General features: G+C 44.6%; 2 protein-coding genes across 8 annotated transcripts in view; both read left to right on the top strand.

Annotated features, from left to right (window-relative positions):
* Positions 1-24,449, top strand: part of LOC134032246 (protocadherin alpha-C2-like) — a 116,674-nt gene that overhangs the window by 37,242 nt on the left and 54,983 nt on the right. Inside the window, exon 1 of one of the 7 annotated variants that reach the window (XM_062476149.1) lies at positions 466-2,959. The exons of the other annotated variants lie outside the window; for them this stretch is intronic. Coding sequence (XP_062332133.1) covers positions 602-2,959 — 2,358 coding nt within the window. The 5' untranslated portion in view covers positions 466-601. Of the gene's footprint in view, positions 1-465; positions 2,960-24,449 lie in introns of those variants that run through there. 7 annotated transcript variants of the gene reach the window in all.
* LOC134032819 (protocadherin alpha-3-like) lies at positions 21,308-23,842 on the top strand. Its single transcript, XM_062476883.1, has one exon. The coding sequence runs from the start codon at positions 21,401-21,403 to the stop codon at positions 23,840-23,842; it is 2,442 nt and encodes an 813-aa protein (XP_062332867.1). The 5' UTR covers positions 21,308-21,400.

Below are 24,449 nucleotides of genomic sequence, written 5' to 3'. Positions count from 1 at the left end.
GGGCCTGTGTAACAGAAATGTTCCAGGAGTCGTCGCTGTCCAGCTCTGTGGTGCTGATTTTATAAAGGAATTTCTTATGAATTGTTAAGCTTTGAATTGGTTGGATGCAATAAGATCAAATTTTGCGTCACGATGACATTTTTGACAAATGAATATTGTAAGACACATTTTGCTTTCTGCAAGGATACCCATTGTTTCTATTAGAACATGTCAGTGTGTTGTACTCCAAATGAGGTTGTGTGATGTATTTTGGCCAGCTCATAAGACATATTTCAGTCCTCTAATGGGATATGCCACTCGAATGTAGCTGAACTCCTGCAATGTGAGAAGGGATCGCGTGGTGTCAGTGCACTAGTAAAACAACGCCTTCTTTGACCAGCTTTTCGTCAGCAGTATGACGGCACTTCATTGCTGGTGTGATACTCCAACACTGAAAGGATTCGTAGCGAGCATTGAAGAGCAATTTCTTCTGTAAACTAACAGCAAAAACAATTTTTGCGTCATGATTATTTCATATGTATTGGAATGTTATTAGTAAAGTGTCCTCGATTAAGGTATAGCCTGGACAACTTTCTGTGGATTATTCTTTTCCCCATCAAATATGGAACAAAGAGGATGCGTTTCATGGCGGGAGCGACGACAGTGGGTCCCATTCCTGGTAGCTCTGGTTCTGTCTTGGAGCGGCGCTTCGGCTCAGATAAGATACTCAATCTCTGAGGAGGTGAAGGAAGGAACTGTCGTGGGAAATATAGCGAAGGATTTGGGTCTAGATCTGAGCACCTTGCATCAGAGGGGATTTAGAATCGTAGCTGGATCGACTGAGCCCCTCTTCCAGGTTAATCAGAACGATGGCATTCTCTATGTAAACCAACAAATAGATCGAGAGGAGGTATGTGAGGAAATCAGCGTTTGTCTGATTAACCTTAAAACAGTGTTAGAAAACCCACTTGAGATCCATTATGTTTCTGTTGAAGTGCTTGACGTGAATGACCATTCTCCAAGATTCTCTGAAAAGGAGATACGGTTGGAAATTTCTGAATCTGCATTACCCGGAGCCGTGTTCCAGCTTCAAGCCGCGCGCGATCCTGACGGTGGCATTAATTCTATTCAACAGTACAAACTCAGTCATAATGACCATTTTCGTTTAGAGGTTCAGGATAGAGGTGAGAATGGTAAACTCCCTATCTTACGTTTACAAAAACCACTAGATAAAGAAACTAAGAAGACTCATAAATTACTGATCACAGCCATTGATGGCGGAAAACCGACTCGGTCAGGGACCGTCGACATAATAGTGGAGGTATTAGATGTGAATGATAACATGCCAGTGTTCACCCAGGATTCATATATAGTGACGCTCTATGAAAATGCTCATATTGGGACAACAGTCGTGCAAGTCAACGCCACTGATTTGGATGACGGTTCAAACGGCGAAGTCATATACTCATTTGGCAACAATGTGAATAGTAAGTTACGTCAACTTTTTGACATTAATACAAATACAGGAGAAATAGTTGTTAAAGGGCTGATAGATTTTGAAGTAAAAGATCGTTACGCAATAGATATCCAGGCATCCGACAAGGGATCAGCTCCATTGACTGCTGATAAAAGTGTCATTATAAAGATAGTTGATCTTAATGACAACGCACCTGAGATAGAGGTAACATCATTTTCCAGCATAGTTGCCGAGAATTCCCGACCAGGAACTACAGTAGCGTTAATCAGTGTTAACGATTTAGACTCTGGCCTCAATGGGAAAGTTATCTGTTCTATTAGTGAGAATGTCCCTTTTACGTTAACGCCATCTTTACAGGATAACATGTATTCTGTAGTTACCAAGTCACCTCTGGATAGGGAGAAACAATCCCAGTATGACGTAACAATAGTTGCGAAAGACGCAGGACAACCATCCTTGTCATCTGTAAAGACTATCAGTGTCACTGTATCAGATGTGAATGATAACAGTCCAAAGTTTTCAATGAGCCCCTATACTTTCTATATAACAGAAAATAACGAACCAGCAGCCAGGTTGTTTAGCGTGAGTGCCACTGACTGTGATGAGAATGAAAACGCACAGGTTTCCTATAATATAGTCAGAGGAGAGGAGAATAAATTAGCATCGTTTCTCAACGTAAACTCTGAAAACGGAGACATATTGGCGTTAAAAAGTTTTGATTTTGAAACAATGAAAACATTCCAGTTCCAAGTTGTGGCTAAAGACTCTGGAACTCCGTCTCTAAGCAGCAACGTCACAGTGAATGTGTTTCTTCTGGATCAGAACGACAACGCTCCAGTGATCTTGTATCCAGTCAGCGCTAACGGTTCTGCTGAAGGTGTGGAGGAGATTCCCCGCAATGTGAACGCAGGACATTTGGTGACTAAAGTGAGAGCCTATGACGCAGATATAGGATATAACGGCTGGTTGTTGTTTTCACTGCAGGAAGTTAGTGACCACAGTCTCTTTTCTCTGGACCGCTACACAGGACAGATAAGGACACTTCGGTCCTTCACAGAGACAGACGAGGCTGAACATAAACTGGTCATACTGGTCAAAGACAATGGCAACGTTTCACTCTCAGCAACAGCTACTGTGATCATCATCGCAGTTGAGCCCAAAGAGGCTTTTGCAGCTTCTGATGTTAAAAGCTCAGTCAAAGATGACGATGAGAACAATGTTACATTCTATTTGATCATCACTTTGGGGTCAGTTTCAACTCTTTTCCTGGTCAGCATCATCGTGTTGGTTGTGATGCAGTGTTCTAAAACCCCAGACTATTCCTCCAAGTATTTACAAGACACAAACTACGACGGGACACTTTGCCACAGCATCCAGTACAGATCCGGAGACAAACGGTACATGTTAGTTGGACCCAGAATGAGTATAGGTTCTACTATAGTCCCAGGCAGCAATGGGAATACTCTGGTGGTCCCCGATCATAGGAGGAGTGCGTCTGGAGAGGTAAGAAGGAGCTGAGCAGGGTGTAAAACTGTGAACAAAACATTGTTACTACCTGTTTAATCTATTTTCTATATTGTGGGATGAAATGTAATTACATTTACATTTAGTCATTTAGCAGACGCTCTTATCCTGAGCGACTTACAGTAAGTACAGGGACATTCCCCTGAGGCAAGTACAGTGCAGTGCCTTGCCCAAGGACACAACGTCATTTGACACTGCCGGGAATCGAACTGGAAACCTTCAGATTACTATCCCGATTCCCTAACCGCTCAGCCACCTGACTCTACTTCATTAAGTCTCTAATAAATCTGCTGCCAAAAGTTTTCTTGCCTGCTGTCTGAAGACCTTGCCCCATTAAACAGTGACAACATATTTAGGGATAATATTAGTGGCCTAGTACAAATGTTTGTCTCAATAAGCAACTCGTTGGCATGCAGAAGTTAAAATGGTGTGTTTTTATAACTCATGGGACAAGGATGAGGTGTTCCTGTTTGTCTCACTTGGTTGAGCCTGGCCTTTCAATCAAGTAATAGTAGTAGTTCAGTTTCAAAGGTGAATGCATATCTACTTAGAATTTCCTGGGCCAACATGAGTAGGCCTATGCTCTCACAGAAATACATTAGGACAAAACTTTATAATCCATTAGCATTTGCCTGAATCCTATTTGTTAAATTGGATATTTGAATCCCAAATATTCAGGTATTTCTTTCTCCCCAATAAAGCCCTGGCAGAATGTTAACTGGCATAGTTATTTCTGCTGATGTCTAAACCCAGTTGGTCTCATGCCATGGCTACCAGCGTTGAAATATTCAGGTTAGAGGACAAACAAGACATTGTAGGCCTGTAGTTGAGACTAGCATGCACAGGGATGGTGTGTGAATGGCAGGATGGAGGGTAGTAGTCTCTGTGTCTGATGGAGAGACCTACATGTATGTGATGGTGCAGGCCTGCATACGCTCCCACTTAAGTCCTGGAGAGAGAGGTGTTGGTGCATGGTGACTCACATCCCTTCGCTGTTGCTAGGGTTGGTGGGGTGCACATCTCGATTGCCATTCATTATTTACTATGAAGGGGTTGGGGACGCTACACTAGCGACGAAAATCAAGCATCTTTCACCAAACGATTGAGCGTTATGTAAACTAGTTTCCATTGATGAAATGGCGATTTTGGCAAACTGGTCTTTTATAAAATATCACCGAGTAGACTACCTTGTGTTTCACGCCCATTCCATGTATGACATGGTGCGGGACTGAGTCTCTAAGCGACGATGTGTTGCCCATAGCAACGCAGTAGCAGAATGGCTGCATCTCAACCGCATGTCGGTGAGCCTCGCGTGCTTGCATTGGTCTCAGTAACGGGGAGAGAGTGAAAGATGTAGACGGAAGGGAGGGGGAGGGGAGGGGACGTGCCTTTTTGTGGACTGCAATCTTTTAAACAGTATGTAAAGAAAACGGGTTTACCTTTTATAATCGAATACACATAGATAATGTCAGTAGCTCATTTTAATTCGTACAGCCGATCGTGTAAACACAGAAGGTGCAGGAAATGCCCTAAAATTATGAATTCGTAATTAGATAAGTCACATGAGAGAAATATGTATTTATTTACACAACTGGGTCACGTCACGTTGCTCTGCTACAGTACAGCATGCGTTTGCGACAGTTTACGAGCGTAAAATACGATATGGTGAAACAATTCTGCCTATAACTTCCTCATGAAAGGACGGCTGAAGGAGGAGGCGAGCACTCATAGGCAACCGAGAGAATGTGAACAAGTGTAAAGAAGGAAAGGGGGGTGGGGTCGCAGTCTTCAGCGGACTAAGAGGAAGGAATAGGCTACTGTCAAGTGTAGACTGTGGCAAATGTATTAGTGCAGTGGAATAATAAGATGGATGCCCTAAAATGGATTGAGCTGTGTTCGAAGATTGTGTAGAATTGGAGATACATTATACCCCACAGTTTTGTGTGTTTGTATGTGTGTGCATGTAAATGTGCGTGTTTGAGAGAGAGAGAGAGAGAGAGAGAGAGAGAGAGAGAGAGAGAGAGAGAGAGATGTGCTTGTACAGTTGCAGTAACATGCAGCAGATGCCTGTTAACTACTAGATTTGCTGCCCTGATTAAAAAGAGTGCGTCTCATTAAAAACAACAAGTGTTGTTTTTAAGTGTTGTGACTTCAGTGGGTCACAGTATTCCTATTGGCTCTTAGCTCTACTTGCACACACACAAACACACACACACACACACACTACACTTCATGTTGTGTATCAGCCTACGTGTGTGTGTGAGGTTCTTAATTTCAGTAGAGCCCATTTGCCTATTGGTGATGCTGGCCCACAGTCAGGACAGATGCTCCAGCAGCACCAAGCCATTTCTGGTTTCTGACAGTGTGATTACCTTTTCAGCCATGTGTGCATTACACCATAATTACCCTCCATTGTCATTGAAGTTATATGTCTGTTTCTATATCTGTTCTATGAGAGGGGTGGGCGGGAAGGGGGGGATGCAGAATACCTCTGCTTCAGTGGTTTTTGTCTGTGTGCTTTTTGTGTAATTGCGTTAGCATGCAGACTGTCTGCGTTCAGAACTGCTTCCACTGTAATGCACCTTCGGAGTGTGTGTATGAGTGTGTTGTTTATGGAAATGGAATGTGTTGGGTTGTCTTTTGTAATTTGGGAGAGTGTTTAAACAATGTTGTGTGTAGCAGAGACACTGTGATGTGGAAGGCTGGGAGTGTCATCGAAAGCCTCTAATGCTCTTTAGCAGCGTTGTATGTATGTACTGCCAGCAGGCTCAGACTGTTGGCCTTATTTTTACATGGCTGCACACAGATACTCGTACCCCAGCCACTGTCTTTTTCTATTTCTCTCTCTCTCTCTCTCTCTCTCTCTCTCTCTCTCTCTCTCTCTCTCTCTCTCTCTCTCTCTCTCTCTCTCTCTCTCTCTCTCTCTCTCTCTCTCCTCTCTCTCTCTCTCTCTCTCTCTCTCTCTCTCTCTCTCTCTCTCTCTCTCTCTCTCTCTCTCTCACACTCACTCACTCACTCACTCACTCACTCTCACACTCACTCTCTCTTGTATCTATTAATCTCCTTGTCTTTCTTGCAGACTCCCTTTGAACATCTCTATCTCTTACCTTATCTCTCTCTCATGCTATCTCTCTCCTGACTCTCTCCCTCTGTCTGGCTCTCTCTCTGTAAATGTCTACCCCTCTTCTCCCTCTCATTTATGTTCAGTTCAATTAGTACTCATCTCTACATGTCTTTCTTCTCTCTGCTTCCCTTCCTATACTACTGCTCACACCTTATCTTCATGCCTCCTTTTACTGGAAAATCCTTAGGTTTTCACTACAAGTCTTGATCTATTCTCTTTTCAGCCCTCATCTTCTTGCTGTAGTTTTCCTGCCTTTTACATCCTTCATATTGTTGCTGCTCTTTTTTCTGTCTCCTCCTCCTCCCCATCCCTTGCTCTCTTTCCACCCTTCCTCATACATGCCCCCTCATGCTTCTTTCCCCCCTCTCTCCCAGTCTTTCATTTCAGCCCCAGCGCTCTCTTTCCCCTCCCCCATCCGTATCCTCAGTTATTTCTCTGCTGCTTTCTCTCTTACTCTCCCCCTTCATTCTCTGCCACAACCCTACCTCTGTATTGATCTTTCTCATCCTTCCCCCTTCCGTCCCTCCCTCCCTCCGTCCCTCTGTCCCTCTGTCCCTCCCTTTATTCCTCTTCCTCTCTGTCTCTCTGTCTCTCTGTCTCACTCTGTCCCCCTCCCTCCTCCCTCTCTCTCTGCCATGCCTGTAGGGCTGTGGGGTTGTGGCCGGGGCTGCAGTGTGTACTGTAAGCTGTTGTGTGTCAGTGGGCCACACGCTCTATGCTGCCTCTGCTTTGTTAGGACACCCAGCGTCACTCACATCCAGGTCAGGTCTGTGATGCTAATCTAATTTACACAAACACACACACTCGCACACAGCAAAATACCACCGGCCTATGGTCACAGAAGGACACACACCAAACACACGCATGGAAATGCATGTACAATAGTTTGAGTAATCCAATTTATGGACAGCCTCTCACACCAAGCTCAAAGAGGAATGGATGGCACACACATACACACACACACAAACACACACACACACACACTCATCAGGGTCACTCTCTCAGCTGTTCACTAATTTCAGTGGCACCAGAAAACCCATCAAACTAATGACAGGGACTTTGAGATGACACACACACACACATACACACACACACACACTGGGAGACAGAGGGCATGTTACGCAACATGCTTCAGTGCCAAGCTAGCACACATTCAGAGCACAGAAACATGGACTCCCCCGAGCCTCCCCTCCTTCACCCTCTGGAAGGTTCTGGGAGGAGGTCTGGCCTCACTGTGCAGCTTCCCAGAACTGGAACTAGAATGCCTTTGTCCACTCTAACTCCCCTTACACTTGTCAGCACAGGTCTCCACAAGATGCTCATTCATCTCCTCTGCCGAGCATGGCAGCACTCTCCTTCCTCTCCCCTCACTGGCCAGACAGCCTCTACCAGCATCTACCGCTCTCTACCGCTCTCTGTCTCTCTCTGTCTCTCTCTCTCTTTCTATCTCTGTATTCCGATCTTAATACCATAGTGTAACACTGTAAATATCCCATGAGAAATGTGGTTATTAGTCAGCAGAGAAACTAACAGTTGCACACAAGCATATAACCACTAGTTGTCATTCACAGCTAATAAAGCGTTTTCTAACTAGTATTTAGCTAGTATTTGCATGCTGTTCTTTATACAACTGCTCATACCGAAGGTGTGGCTAGGCTGTGGGGTTTAGGCATTGTGTGTGTGTGTGAACGCTTGTGCATGTGGGTGTGTCAACAGACCTACGTACATTGTGGTTTCCTGGCGTGGGTCCAGAACCAGGGAACACACTGTACCGAATGTTTCTGCGAACAGTGTGAGTGTCAGCACTTAGCCAGTCTACCAGGTTATACTACTGTGGATCTCAGTGTGAGGAGGAACGGGGGGTTGTGACGACGTCAGCAGAACCGAACACTGCGGCAGACTCAAAGTGTCTGCCCGACTGACCCGTCCTGTGGTTCTCTGCTGTAGACACAGAGAGGGGGATGAGATGGCACAATCACAGTTATTATTCATGTTGTGGAGCAGACGTTAACTACTGACTGGAGAATACTAGAGAAGAGGGCCTCACAAACTCCAGCATCCATGACTTAAAGAGTCCAACAGTAGAGTTAATCTAGAGTAGTATTAGTGGAGCGCTCTATTAATCCCCCAGGGGAAATAACACAACTACAACTGCAGAAAGAACACCGTCCAGATAGATCAGAAAAGATACAATCTACAGAAAATGTAAGAACAGATCAGCTATGACCCAATTAGAAGAAAGAGTCGTCACGTCAGTTCTTTTCTTGGCCTGTTCCAGAAGGTCTGACCTGTAAAGTTGTCTATCTGCGGTTGGACCTATATATCTATGGCATCTATGGTATCTATCTATCTCTCCATCTCCCTCATTCCCATCTCGGAGTCTCAAAGTCGTCGTCCGTCCCCCCCGCGCTCCTCACTTCACCCCTCCACCCCTCTCTCGTTCTCTTACATAACCCACGGTTTGATTAGATCTCAGTCCAGCGAGTGCATGGTAAAGTGGTAGAGTTCTGTGCCCCCCCCCTCATAGTACAGCCCAGCAGAATTAGGGTCAGGCTCACAGTCACACTGGATCATTCTTCTCAGGACCTGGGTGTTCCATTCATGCACATAAATTATAGCCCAGCTGTACGCTAATGAATGTGCGTGAACACATCTCACATGTGCATAATGTACATGATGTTGTATGTGCAGTGTTGTACGGGTGCCTTGAACATTGTAGATGAACCTTTCTGTAATTAGGTGGTGTAAAGGACGTATTTTATTATATTCAAATGACTGACTTTCGCAAAACTTAACTCAACATCACAACACTTGATCAATGTATTTATTGGGGTAAGCTGTTGTGCATCCTTGCTTCTCTGAAATGGTAATGAGGCATGAAAAAAGCATAATGAGGAGGTCAGACCGTGTTGTCTTTAATGCTGAATCAACAGCCTACGCTGCAGAGCTCATGTGTGGCCGTGGATAGAAGACGTAGGCCGGCTCCCCTGACTGCGTGTCACTGTGTCCTGATGACACTGTTGGCACACACACACACTGGACTGAAGGTCTGGATGCATCTCACTGACCTTCCTAGTTATAGTGTGGGATAAAACAAATAGTCCTTTCAACATCATATTGTGTGTTATGTCATTACAGAATGGTTGTGCAATGTGACAAAATGTTGCGTTCCTGATCGTCACAACCGCAAAGCCAGTATTGTTAAGGTGATTGTTCACATCCTGTGAAATAAAAGACTGAACCACTGCTGCGGGCTTAGCCAACTGAGGCCAGTACTTGAATGGGACTGCAGTTGTTGCACACTTGACTGATCGTGTAGTAGAGAGCGGGAGGGGTTTGAGAGAGTCCCAGCTGCAGGCTTCGTATCCCCCCATGGCTGTTTGCCCCCTCCTGGTGTTCTCGCTCTGCATTCTGGGAAAACGCACAGCAAGTCTGTGGTCATTTGAGTTGCCTGTAGAACCTCCCAAGCGATGTAAATATTTTTGTATGAGATCAACATGAACACACACACACACCTACACACAGCTATATTTATATACCAAGGGAAACATACATGGCAGACGGGCTGCGTTTTTGCGTGTGAGTCATACATGGCAGATTGACCCCTGTTCTGTGAATACTTCCAGCTTCTCACATGGACGCTTGGTCCAGGTCTCTAAAAGTCAACTCTCAAAAACTCCTCTCCCCTACCACCACGCTACCCCCCCCCCCATCCCTTTCTCCTGCGTTGTACTCTCTGTTTATTCCCTTTAGAGTGCAATCTTTGTTTAGCAACATATATTAAAAAAAGAATCCCTTCCTAGAAGTATCTGTCTGCCCACGACTGGGGAGAGTTTTAGGCCGGGACAGGGAGGGAGTGAATGAGTGAGTCATTTAGCCCACGTGTGGCTGTGCTCTCTCCAGTATGGGCTATGGTTATTTTGGGGTGAACCATCTGCCGGAGAAAGGGAGGGAATTAGAGATTTTGTGCATTTTCATTAATACAGAGTATTACTGTAGCTTAACGTTAGTGAGACCATGAGCTTAAATAAGGGGAGCAGACCTGCTTCTCCAATCCAGTTGTCTCAGTCTTTATTGGTCTGTCTGTGTACATACATATTTCAATGTAGGATTTCTGTGCACGCGGGTGTGTGTGAGTGTATCTTTGTGCATGTGCCTGGATCATTTGCTCAGGTCTATGTTATCCTATCTTTCCCGCCATCTTATCTTGTGGGCATAGTGTGGGATTTAATCAACCAGATGTGGGTGTAGAGGATGAGTATTACGCTGAGAGACTGAATGAATCAGACAGCTCTTTCTTCCTTCTGTCCCCCTCTCCATCTCCCTCCATCTCCCTCCATCTCCCTCCATCTCCTCCCTCCCTCCATCTCCCTCCATCTCCCTCCATCTCCCTCCATCTCCTCCCTCCCTCCTCTCTGTCTGTTGCCTCTTGTTTTTTCATCCTTTTGCTTCCTCTTGCTTTCACCCCTGTGGCCACTCTTCCTCTCTTTCAATCAGCATTCCCTTCATTCTATCCTTCTGTCCCTGCCTTTCCGTTCACCAACCTCTCTCTCACACTCAAACAAAGGATCTCTTTCACTCTCCTCGCCTCCCACACGTTTCTGTTTATCTTATTGGTGAAGGTCTCTCTGATGCCCCCCTCTGTCTCGCTGGGCTACTGCACCCTGATATAAAATGGCTGACACCTTCCTACTGCCTGTGCCAGCTCAGCTGTACCAGCTAGCCCCTCTCATCCTCTAAAACTCCCTATTTCATTCTGTCCCTCATGGGTCCTCTCCTCTATTCTTATTTATTCTGTCCCTTCTCTTCCCTTCCCTTCTCCTCTCCTCTCCTCCTCACTCCTCTCCTCTCCTCTCCTCTCCACTCCCCTCCCCTCCCCTCCCCTCCCCTCCCCTCCCCTCCCCTCCCCTCCCCTCCTTTACTCTCCTCTCCTCCTCACTCCTCTCCTCTCCCCTCCTTTCCTCTCCTCTCCTCCTCACTCCTCTACTCTCCTCTCCACTCCACTCCACTCCCCTCCTTTCCTCTCCTCTCCTTTCCTTTCCTTTCATTTCCTCTCCTCTCCTCTCCTCTCCTCTCCTCTCCTCTCCTCTCCTTTCCTATATGCTATCCTACATCATATCCTCTGACTGCTACATAGGAACCATCCTCTCCTCTCTCTCTCTGTGGCCCAGGCCTGTCAGCAGTGTTGAATATTTCAGCGTGTCAGTCCTACTTACCTGAATCTGTGGGCGACTAGAACAGCAATAGTCTGTCTCTTTTCCCTTAGGGCCTGAAGCATTCACATCCATAGCAGTTGTCAGTGCACTCGGAATGTCAGACTGAACTAGACTTTTTGTATTAGGGGATAAGACATCAGGATTGAAACGCCATGTGGCTTTGTGAGTGGGTCATTTAGATTATGAGATACGGTTCACTGACAGGGCTGTTGTGGTGTTTCATGTGTGTCTTGTCAAGGTGTATTGATGACTACTTTGTTATTGACTGTGAGTGCAGATGACATTTACTCTGACATTCCCCTTCTTGTGGTGACAGTGTAGCTGTGAGAAAATGCATGCACGTGTGTGTGTGTGTCTGTTTGTACACATTTATGGCTAAAGGTCAACCCCCTGACCAAAGACAATATTCTTACATAGACAACAAAGCTGTGTCAAACACACAGGCTCATTGTCCATTTGCCTGTCTGTCCATCTGTATCTCTGCCCGTCTCTCTGTATGTCTGCCAACCTGTCTGTCTATTTGGGAAGACCCCTCAGAGGGCCTTCAAGACTCCAGGCACTGTGTCATCCGCTCTTCTAATGAGGTCCATTTGAGATCTCCAGTGTGTCACAGACCATAATGAGAACAAGGTTCTCTGTGTTTCTGCTTAGACCGTCCTATGCGTCATTCAAGACACTAAACACTAGGGCCTAGATAATGAGATTCATTAACCACTTCATGGTAGATAATGTTGTAGAAAAGAGATGGCTCTCTTCAGAAGGATTCTCAAAAATAGAGTCGGAGACAGAATATCTTTCAAAGTCAAGATGGCTTGGTGGTTTATTCAGCGAGGCAGATGTAGCATACACGGAAGGTTGAAAAGGCACTCACATTTCCTTGGACATCTTATTATATAGACAGATATGAGGATCAGACCCCCGCCCTGTCTCTCAATATTTCCCAATCCTAGAACCTTCTGGAAGGTTCTTTAACCCGTTCCTATCGACCCCAAAACTGTGTGCGCATCCCCTGGCTCTTAAAGTTTTGATCAACTTTTCTCTCTTCCAAAGCCCCCAGAAAGCCCCCACTCTCAATGCCCTCGTTTCATTTCAACTCCAGTTCACCCCAACTCTGTCTCCATCCTCTCATGCTGACTCACCCTGGCCCCCCTTTCTCCTTACTGTTCTAGGGGGCCTTGCCTGTCACTTTTGAGACATGACTTCCGCCAGTCCTTGCTTTATGACCCTTCACAGCTGTAAGCTATCTGGACCCCCTCCTCTCTCGGACAGGACCATCCTGTTGATTCGTCTAGCAACCCATTGTTATGTAAGTTCTTCTCATAACAGGCCATACTACTCAAGATATACACTCTTTTCCCATCCTAAGATTGTCAAACCAATTCCTCATCTTCCCTGTTCTGGTTTGATCCTGTTACTGAGTGTAATTCTTAACTGCGTAGGCCTCAGTCCGCCATCTTAGGCCCCAAAATCTGACCCCTGTCTCTCTCACCGGTTGCCACCCTGCCCAATAATCAATTTCCCACCACAATAATGAACTCAGCACAGAGGTCAAATAGGAGTTGCGTGCTGAAGACTTGTTAAGAAGAAACACACATGACGGGGGCAGGCCCCAGCTACCCCATCCTGTGTTTGGGTTTCTGTGACGAAACGCAACACTTTCTTGTTGTCGGTTAGTTAAGCCCCTGTTTACTGTGTCCTACTCTACTAGTCTAATCCCCCTTCACTTTCTTGTGTCCTCTGTTCAGTTCCTGAGGAGAGTGTTTGTGCCCCGTGTGTGCTCTGTGACCTTCTCAAATGTAACAAGACACGCACACACTGACACACACAAACAAGCAATCCTCCACATTCCTCCAGGTGTTTTGGTCCAACTAAATCCCAGACGTTGGGGGAATATTCCCATTCTGTGGATGTTGTCAGTATTCCCAGTTCTCCTGGATTAGGCTGCTAACCCGTTCACCGTGTGTAAGTAATAATTCCACTTTGGTGCTTCTTCTAATACGATTATAGGGGAATCATCTTAATGGTGCCATGAAGAGGAGCTTTTATACAAGTAGAGAGAGGGAGAGAGAGAGAGTAACTGGGACACTACTCAATCTTATCCTCATAGGAGCGTCTGGCTTCTTCATCTTCCTCCTCCTCCTCCTCTGCTTTTGATGCGCTCACTGTCAACATTTGGGCTATGGTTCTCTCTCCTTCTCTCTGTTTGTCAAGTCCAATTTTTGTTTTTCATAGTGCCCTTTCTTTCTGGCTGTCATGACTACTGATATCTCTCTCTCTCCCCTCCTCATCTTATTTCCCTCCTTCCATCCTCATAATGTTAAGGCTTAAATCCTTTATAGCTCATTATGTTTCACAATGACCAATATAAAGGTATGCAAGTTCATTTCAGCATCTGAACCACATGCATGCACACACATACACACACAGCACAGGCTCATGTAAGGTAGAGAGCTTGTCCTCGTGGGATCTTTTCCAAAAATGTGGCAGAACTCTGTCCATGTACATGATTAAGTTTTGATGCAGTGAGTGAAGTGTGTGTGTGGGTCGGGGGGCTTTTAGGACTTGAGCAGTAGAGCCTAGGGTTGGGGAGAGGCGAGGAAGTATTTCATGATTACTTTATTTTATGTCAAGGAAAGTGGAGCAGAGACTTAGAAACCCCTTTAGAACCTGCTTCCAAAGCCAGCCTCTCCGCAGACCGAGATTCTCCTCCATTATTCAGTCTCTTATCTAAGGAAGTGGGCCAAGGCCTCATGCACCCGTGGCTGGACCTGCACTGCATGCAGTACGCAGCATCATACACACTGCATACTGCATATGGCCCCTCAATTTGGGACCAAAATAGCTATGACACAATGCTCGAAGGTCTTTGCTGCCTTTTTAATGCAGCAAAGAGAGAGGCAAACATAGAGAGAAAGAGAGAGAGTGTGAGGGGGGAGAGAAAGAATGAAAGAAAATATATAAAATGAAAGAAAGAAATAAAGTGAGACAGAGAGAGATTTAGATAGCATTGATAAACTGAGAAGGATGCTGTGTACCAGAGCTAGATTGTGGGAGTCATGTTTCGAGTCTCTGTGTGTCGCAAGTGATTGTGCTGATGTGTATCTGGCAGTGAGAGAGGTTGCTGTTATTAGACAGGCTCACAGCTGTGCCGCCTCGCTTTATCTCCCATTTGTTCCAGCACCAGAGTTCGCTTTTTTAAATTTCCGCAGGGAAGACAAGCGATGCATGGCAGAGTCCCAGACACATGTAATGCTACCTGTAGCACCGATACTGTCTGCGGCTTGTCTGTGTGTGCGTATGTACTGTCGAGAGATGTATTCAAAAGGCACAGGGCTTGGTTGGCTGAAGAACAAAAGAACAAATGCTAAATCTCCCTCTCCTGGTCAAATAGAAGAACTACCTCCCACCTCACCAGCCCCCATTTACGCATGAGAGACTGCATCTGTGTCAAGCCGTTCAATTATTTACATTATTTCCCACTGTGTGAGTGTATACACGTTTGACAGGGATATTGACGGGTATCGTTAATGTGTTCCTGTGTGTGTATTGATCCAGATTTAGTGGGTCCTAACCCATATTCTCCTCACAACCAACACCGGTTTTCACTCTTTACTCCACCACTGATCCATTTGACAGATTATTTGACAAATCTAGGTTGGCTTAGTCATGCTCGCAATTCTAGATTTGTTTTTAATCTTTCAGCTAACAAGGTGGCAATATTCCAGACCACCGGTATACTATTTGGACTGTATGTGTGATGAGATATTGAAAAGTAATTCTGGTTTCTATGTGCGACAGTTTAGCATCACTATATATGTGTGTGGTTGTGTGTTTGCAAGTGTGTGTGTGTGTGTGTGTGTGTGTGAGAAAGAGAAAGACCTGATACATTTTCTGTCTGTCTCTATGAGTCCCCCTGCCCTTGGAACAGGCTATGTGTGCTCATCAGGAGAGGGTGTGTGGTTGTGTGTGACTGGGAGGGGCAGCAAGAGGTGGGGGCAGCACATGCGTCACCAGGGATGAAAGACAGGAGGACTGGAGGGGGGAGGGTGAGAGGGAGGAGAGGTAGTGAATACATGTTACAGTAATATGGAGCTCCTGCCCTTCTGGAGGTGGTCCCAAGGGGAGAGTCAATCTATTGGACAACGCCTTTGTCGCTAGGCACATTATGAAAGCCAATCAGAGCGTTGGTTGTAATCATATTCATTTCCTGTAACCTATCAGAGAGACTGTTGCTGCCTTTTGTTGTTGTTACCGTATTGAACAGCCAATTATAAACTGAGTTATGAGAGAATGGTTGGTATCCTGTAATGTGAGTCTGCTGCAGTTTTTTTAGCTATTGCCTTGACAATCCACTTACTGGATTAAAAGGGGCTCTCTATGCAATGACTCATAAACAACACCCTCTTATAGTTTTATTAGAAACACTTCATACACAAACACATACATTTCACCTTTTTCGAGCACTCCCCTTGTGTGTGTGAGAGTGAAAAACAGATTTTTGGAGGTTTGTTTGTGTGTCAAATCCTCTCTATGCCTTTTCCCTGCAGATAAACCACTAAACCAGACACTGGCATGCCGTATGACTTCTAATTATATTCACTAGCGAGGCCACTGAAGCACACTCCCCTCTGTTGACTTAAGTAATCATAGTATGCTTGATCTTTTTTGTTTGCTTAATGACAGTGTGCCTGCTTTCTCTATGTAGGCAACAAAGCTATACTTGTTTTCTTTTTGGCTTTGTAAGGTACAATATGATCTTATTGCATACTACATGTTTGCATTATGATTACATGCTTGTATGTGTACTTACAGATTAAGAGCTGTTCTTCTAATAATTTCGCTCACGAACACAGAATAAAAAATGCATTGATTGCCAGTTATCACCGCATTGCTTCACAAGGCAGTAGCTAAGTCTATGGTTTTTAGGCACTGTGGCCTTTTCCATGCGAGTGAGCGTTGGGTTGCAGCCATCTCTGGTGATATCTCTGGGGGGTGTTTGTGTGTTTGTTTGAGTGAGCTTTATTGCTGTGTCCTGGTTTTCGTCTTGTTCCTGTTCATCTGCCTCTGGTCCCGCCCCTGTCCTGCTTACTCCAGGAATGGGAGAGGCGAGGAATGGAGAGGGGCACAGATTTGGAAATAAATGATTAAGTGTTAGTTGGATTAAATACTACTGAGCGCTTCATCTCTCATAGATTATCTATGTGTGTGTGTGTGTGTGTGTGTGTGTGTTCATGTATGCTCATTTATGGAAATTGTCTTCAGAATGAAAGATACATTTGAGGAATATATAATCAGCTCACTAAATTTGTTAAAACTCTTGACTAAGCTTGCCTGATTTTGCATCATCCGAGCAGTTAATCAGATCACACTTTTCTTTGTGCTTGAATTTCAAACTTTTTTCTTCACTTCCACCATTCTTTTAACTTTTTCTTTCTTTCTACATTATACTGGTTCAGTTCCAAGCAGTTTGATCCAGGCTGCTTTAAATGGTTTATGTCGGACTTATGTGTAAACCTTCAACAGTCTCTAATGAAACTAAGTGCCTATTGGTTTACTGTGTATGAGCATGTACATTATTTCCCATAAATAAACAGTGAGTTGGTGGAGGGGTTGTACCTATCCTCAGGTTTTTCTAACATCCTTTTCCACACCTCTGAGCTCAAGCCTCTGGGTGTCTGTCTACAGTTCATGTCGGCCTCTTTGTAGTCCTTGCCAGGAGCGCTGAACTTCCTGGATTCAAAGAGTGTGGATTGAACAGTCCATGTGTCCTCTCCCCTTCCTCAAAATGATTCCCAACAGGGTCCACAACTACATGGAATACAACACCTCTGGCTTGTGTCTCGTAACCTTTTCCTCTGACTTAAAACCTCTAAATATCTTCAACAATCTGACAATATAAGTCATAGTAATAACTATAAATATTGAAATATATTTTTTCAATCTTTTGACGTGATTGTGTGTTTTGATAGATATAGAATAAAAAATAGGGATAAAAATCTCCATCTGTCTCCCTTGTTCTCCTCATGTGATCGTTAGCAGAATGCTGCGGAAGGGTGGGGTTCTATTTAGTCCTGCTTCTCTGTCCTGCCTGGTCTCTGTTAGAGAGCTGTAATGTGAACCAGAGTTGAACGGCTTATCTCTGGCCCAGTTAGGATGGGGATCGATCACACTATTCCTAAACTATTCCTGTTTTTTTGCGTGATGTGTTAGCTAGTCTCTTTTGGATTTGACATGTAACCTTCAAACTCCATTAAAGGTGTAGTCAGTAAAGGAGACTGGTTACTAGGTGTATTGTTGAGAAGGGACAGGTTGTGGCTCATGCACACGGTCTATGCTGCCCCCTCATGCTTTAAATAACACACCTCAATGCACTGCCAAGATGGGGTGTATCTGTATCAGTGTAGTTCCTCAAGTGGGGATGTGGTTTATGTTATTATAGAATGGTGGAAGAGGGGGGGGGGGGGGTCTCTAGGGCCCCTGCCCAGAGAAGATGCAAGGGGGGCTGGGCTGGCTGACTGGGAAGGTCAGCTTCTATGTGGGGGAGGAGCAGTGAAGAGAGCTGCTGCCACTAAAGTGGATCTGTCACAGAGAATATGCTGCTGTGGAGCTACATTACCAATGGATGAGGGGGCCAACTGCAGAATTTGGTGTGAGTGTGTGTGTGTGTGTTAAGGTTTGTGTTTTAATAGGGTGTGTGCATACATTCTGTATCTGTAAGGGTTTGTATAATCCAAATAATGTGTGTGTGTGTGTCGTTACAGTGTGACTGGCTGCTGCTACTACATGGCGAGGCTGCTTTGTGCGGTGGGATGACAGGGCAGCGTGAAGCAGAGCAGAGGCAGATAGGGATCACACTCTGAATCGAGAGACTAGAAGGGAGGAGTAAATCCAACAGGAATTGTGTTATCATTTATCCTTTCCTGCTGCCTAAAAAAAAAGGCCATGGTTCGTGTGTGTGTTGTGTGTGTGCATGCGTGCGCGCATGCACACGCGCATCCTCAGCCCCATTCCCTCATGATGAGATGTGGTTGCCATGGCGATGGGAGTACTGTGCAGAAGGATAGAGGAGTCAGGGATGGAAAGAACAGGAGGGAGGTAAGGAAGGAAGGAGGGGTGCGGGGACTCGCCTGTGAGCATGTTCCACCAACACCCTTCCCCCCACCTCCTTCATGCCATCATGCGGATGCACACTAACACACTAACATGATTACATAGACACACATACACAGACACACACACTTAGCATGTACAACAGTACACATCCTCACAACAAGGTACAAGTGAAATACAGACAGTGACTTAAAAAAAACCTGCCCCCACCCCCACCAACACGAGCACCACAGAACGCCCTCGCACACCTTGTGAACCTTTCAAATAAACGTAGCATTTCTTGCTACAATACCGGTTTCAGTGCTCTTTGTGTTCCTACGTGTCATGTGGATGTGTCTCCAAACATCGATATATGTGTGTTTGTGTGTCACTCTGTCTAAAGTTCAGTGTATTCGAATATTTAATAGTTCATTTGTGTAGTTTTGTGTGTATAGATCTCTGTCAGGGTTAAAGTAAGTATATTCATCTGTGTCAACTTTTTGTGTGTGTTTGTGCATACTGTTTGTATGTATGTATGTGTGTGTGTGTGTGTGTGTGTGTGTGTGTGTGTGTCATGGATTCATTGATCCCTCTGCAGATGCACTGTCCTGGTCCAGCACCGGGGGAAGTGATGCTGTTGTCCTTTGACATCAGCACATTTCACACCTCCCTGCTGGGATTGATTCCTTCACCATGTGGCCCTGTGAGCATGCTCAGTGTGAAGGCCTGACTCAGGATAGCGTACTGGGTGGGCTTGTCCCAGGGACCAAGAACATTAGAGTATGTGGGTCAACCAGCATTAAGTGAAGGCCTCCACAGTTGATCGATATATCACTTGTTGACTTGTTTCTCAGAAGTGTTGTCTTCTGATAAATACTTTTACTCACAGAATGCACCGTATAAAACCACCTGTGTGTATGGTTACAGAAATAATTTAAGTGAATCGTTAATTTGGATATTACTTAACCAGAGATAACAAAATCCTCCAAGTGAAGGGTGTACTCTTTGTGTGGATCAGATTATGGAGTATGAGCTAAGCGGTCCTCCTGTGCAATGTTTGTTTGTTTTGTGCTCCTCATCATCTCTGTGTGTGCAGCTCAGATTGAGCAGGTCAAGGGGTCAGGGTACTGGAAAGTAGACTGTTACCTACAAATAAGTCACAAATGAGTAAATCCACTGCTGTCTAGGTCTGGGACACCAGGTGTTGTTCTCTGTGTGTGTGCATTAGACTGTCTATGGATACATAGTTGTGTGTGTGTACGTGTGTGCTCTGAGGTGTGTGCATGTTTTTGCTAATATAATTCACCCACTGTATGTGTGTGAATGCTTTATTTCCGATTTGCGAGAGTGTTTGTATTCCCAGTTTGCTCCACCACTCATTGTGACCTAGAAATACTTGGCCCAGGTCAAAGCTTGATGGCAAGCTATTACTGTTATTGGTTGAGGCGGGGAAGATGATTATAGTTGTCAGTGTGATGATTATTAATATTTCAAATCATGTTACCCACTGAATAGAAATAGGACAGGAGCCCTTGCATCCAGGGTCTAATCCTGGGATTACAAATGATGGAACGTCCGTAAGCTCATAACTGCTGTCTCCGTGGAAATACAGGGAAACACAAAGGAAATATGCCAAAATACCCAGAACCGCATGGGAGAGTGCCACAGCCCAGCAACAAAACCTAGTCCAATAAGATCCAGTGATGCCCCTCAGTGGTGGATCTGTATCTGGGCTATACAGATATCTGTATAGCATCACAGTATACTTTGTGTGTGTGTGTTTGGGGGGTGGGGGGGGGGGGTGGGGGTAGAGTGATCACTTTTCCATCAGTGTTAGGCCCTTCTTTATCCCTAGACTGAAGAATCTGAATAGTCACAAAAGTCACTGTTAATATGGAATCAAGTCCAGTAATTAACTGACTGTGGTAGCGAAGATTTAGTTTTGACAGAGTAAGATAGAGAGACAGAGAGAAACGGGGAGGGAGAGAGACAGAGAGTGAAACAAAGAAATAGAGACAAATAGAAAAACAAAACAAGCCAAGTTTGTGCACATACATCCTGTTTTCAGAGAGAGACAGAGGGGAGGGGGGGGGGGTGAGCATGTAGAGTAGGGGTGGACAATCCTGGTCCTCGAGAGCCGCTGTCCTGCATGTTTTAGATGTTTTCCTGCTCCAGCACACCTGATTCAAAGCTTGATAACAACCCATTCATTTGAAACAGGTGCGCATGCAGGGTAACATCTAAAACATGCAGGACAGCGGCTCTTGAGGACCAGGATTGTCCACCCCTGATATAGAGAGAGACCCAGAGAGAGAGACACAGAGAGAGAGAGACAGAGAGAGAGACACAGAGAGAGAGACACAGAGAGAGAGAGACAGAGAGACAGAGAGAGATAGAGGTGGTGGGGAGCAGCAAATCAACATATTTTTTATATATTCAACTTGTAGTTAAAATTACAATCATTGCTAACCAATGCAACACCCTAAATGACAGAAACGGCATCAATTGACCAAGTAAAATTTTTATGTTGTTGCTGCGGTTTCCTTTGTATCTAACCTCATATGATGCTGTCCATGGTGCTGAAAAGGTTTCCTAAATCAGCAAATTCGATACAAAATCATGAGCATTGCCTTCACATATTATTATTTATTTTTTTACGACCTACTTAGCATATTCATAATTATGTGTTGATATGTTACATCGTGTGGTGTGCCTTGAATGAAGGAAGTTCATATAATTGCTTATATTTTCAGCAGTACATCCCTGATTTAGCCACGTGGAGCCACTGTTGACTTGATATACTGTAGTGAGTTGGACTATCTGTTGTATGTAGGCCCCTCCCGTTTTCAAAGGATGAAGATGCATCTTGGTGCTTTGTTAAAAAGAGACGAAGGACGACAGAGAGGGAGGAAGAGAGAGATAGTCTGGAAAACCGTCTCGAAATGGCGTTGAATTTGACAAATACCTGGAATAGTTGACGGAAATCTATAGATGTGGATCTATGCTGGATTCAGGTTGGATGGAATTATGTCTCTACTGCACAGAAGGAACCGTTTTGTGGCATATGTGGTGCTCGTGCTGCTGGAGTGTTACTGGGAAGCGGTGTGCGGACAGCTCTCCTACTCCGTCTCGGAGGAGGTAAACCCGGGGACTGCCGTTGGAAATATCGCTAAGGATTTAAATCTCAATGTTCAAGACTTGGAATCTCGTGGTTTTCAGATTGTTACCGGCTCCAAGAGAAAATATTTCGAGGTAAATCTAAAGACTGGTGTTCTTTATGTGAATGACATGATAGATAGGGAGGAACTCTGCGGAAAGACAACTAAATGCTTTGTTAGTGTGGAGGCCGTCATAAATGAGCCATTGAAACTTTACCGTGTAGAAATCAACATTTTAGATGTGAATGATAACGCTCCGTTTTTTAGTGAACAAGTACAGTCCCTTAACATTTCAGAAAGTACTCTGCCAGGAGTTAAATTCGCTCTATTAGAAGCATCTGACCTGGATTTGGGAAAAAATACTGTTCTTTCGTATAAGCTTAGTAACAGTGAACATTTTTCTTTAGCGGTACACAAAGGGCAAAGTGTGTCTGCTGAGTTAGTGCTGCAAAAAGCTTTAGACAGAGAGAAACAGCCGGTGATCCGGCTCACTCTCACAGCTGTAGACGGAGGAAGTCCACCAAAGTCTGGCACATCAGAAATAATAATACATGTGTTGGACATAAATGATAATACTCCAGTATTCAGTAGTTCTTTGTGTAAGACTAAAATATTTGAGAACCTGCCTATAGGAACGTCGGTAATAACTATCAATGCCACAGACGCGGATGACGGCATAAATAGTGCAATAGTATACTCTCTCAGAAGCAAAGGTCAGAATACAATATTAGACACTTTTCAAATTGATCCCAAAACAGGCACAATTACCATTAAAGGTAATGTTGACTTTGAGGAAAACCCAGCTTTTGAGATCCACGCTCAAGCGAGCGACAAAGGACAACCCCCGATGGCAGCGCATTGTAAAGTCCTGGTAGAAGTAGTGGATCTCAACGACAATGCCCCCGAGATCATTGTGACGTCACTATTAGACACAGTGAAGGAGGACGCCAAGTTAGGCAGTGCCATAGCGCTGGTGTCTGTCTTCGATAAAGATGGAGGCAAAAACGGTATAGTGCATTGTAATATTACCAATAAAGTTCCATTAAAACTGGAAACAAACTATAAGAACTATTATTCTTTAGTGGTAGACGGACGTCTGGACAGAGAGAGTGTTTCTCAGTATAACGTCATCATCACAGCTTCAGATGAAGGGAGCCCGCCTCTCTCCAGCACCAGCATTATTACTGTACAGGTTTCTGATGTCAATGACAACGCGCCACGCTTCTTAGAACCCGTTATCAATATATATGTAAAAGAGAACAGCCCTGTTGGCACGGTAATTAAAACAGTGTCGAGTATAGATGATGACGTTAATGAAAATGGACAGGTGAGCTATTCATTTGTGGACAATAAGAGCAGTTCGTTACCGTTGTCTACGATGGTGAATATAAACGCAGAGACTGGAGACATTGTCAGCCTGCAATCGTTTAATCATGAAGAGTTAAAAACGTTCCAGTTTAAAGTTCAGGCGACAGACTCTGGTGTCCCTCCGCTCAGCAGCAACGTCACTGTGAACGTTTATATCCTGGACGAAAATGACAACAGTCCCGGGATTCTCGCGCCCTACTCTGAGCACGGCTCTGTTAACTCTGAGAACATTCCCTACTCTGCTGAAGCGGGCTACTTTGTGGCCAAGATCAGGGCTGTAGACGCAGACTCTGGCTACAATGCATTGCTGTCTTATCACATCTCCGAACCCAAGGGAACCAATCTCTTCCGAATCGGAACAAGCACAGGAGAGATACGGACTAAGAGGAGAATGAGTGACAATGACCTGAAAACTCACCTGTTGGTGATGTTGGTTTCTGACAACGGAGAGCCCTCACTGTCAGCGACGGTGTCTATTGATGTAGTGGTGGTTGAAAGCACAGGTGAAATCAAGACTCAATTCAGACATGTGCCGTTAAAAGAGGAGAGCTTCTCTGATTTAAACCTGTATTTGCTGATCGCCATTGCCTCAGTATCAGTTGTCTTTCTATTGAGCCTCATCAGTCTAATAGCTGTAAAATGCCACAGGACGGAAGGCAGTTTCAATAGATACAGCCCCCCAATGATCACTACACACCCTGACGGGACCTGGTCGTACTCTAAATCTACTCAGCAGTATGACGTGTGTTTCAGTTCAGACACATTGAAGAGTGACGTAGTGGTGTTCCCTGCACCGCTTCCACCTGTAGATGCGGAGTTGATCAGTATTAACGGAGGAGACACATTTAACCGGACCCAAACATTACCCAACAAAGAAAAGGTAAGATTTATTGAGTTGTTAAAATGAGTTTTCCTCAGATACTTTATCATTAGTAATGATATACGCTTCCACGAACAATAATGTGTACTCTTTTATTTTAAACTTCTATTCATCATACTCCTTGTAGGACGATGTAGACTATGTATATGTATCAGCCCAGATAACAGCAAAAGTTGTCTTGCAACGTTGCTTCAATTTCATTTTCAACATTTGATGACGATCGCTGTCCATGGTACTGAAACACAACTGTAGGTCTAGTTGTTGAAATGATCAATGTCTTTCACACAGCATATTTACCTACATCATTTATGTGGCCTCTTGTACAGCCATATTGTATTGAAGTGCAACATAAAAACGGAAACATGTATTAAATTAAATTAGTTTGCTTGTTTGATCGGAAGTACGCCTCAATTAAAAAGCCTTGTTGTGCGTCTTACAACAGTCTGAATATTCTTTACTGTTTTTGGTATAGCAGACAAAAATCGTCTTGTTACTTTTTAAGTCAAATTATTTTTTTCTGTGTTGCATAATCAAATCCCCACAAGGTGACAGTGTTGACTGTAGCATTGAGATATTCGCACTAGGATCTCGAGGCCCCTCCCAGCTTTAGACGATGACGATGTGTTTCAGGGCT

Source organism: Osmerus eperlanus, chromosome 13 (genome assembly GCF_963692335.1).
Source record: "Osmerus eperlanus chromosome 13, fOsmEpe2.1, whole genome shotgun sequence".
Classification (NCBI taxonomy): domain Eukaryota; kingdom Metazoa; phylum Chordata; class Actinopteri; order Osmeriformes; family Osmeridae; genus Osmerus; species Osmerus eperlanus.
The sequence above is the reverse complement of the archived record's forward strand: the minus strand, read 5'-3'. Positions and strand labels throughout refer to the sequence as shown.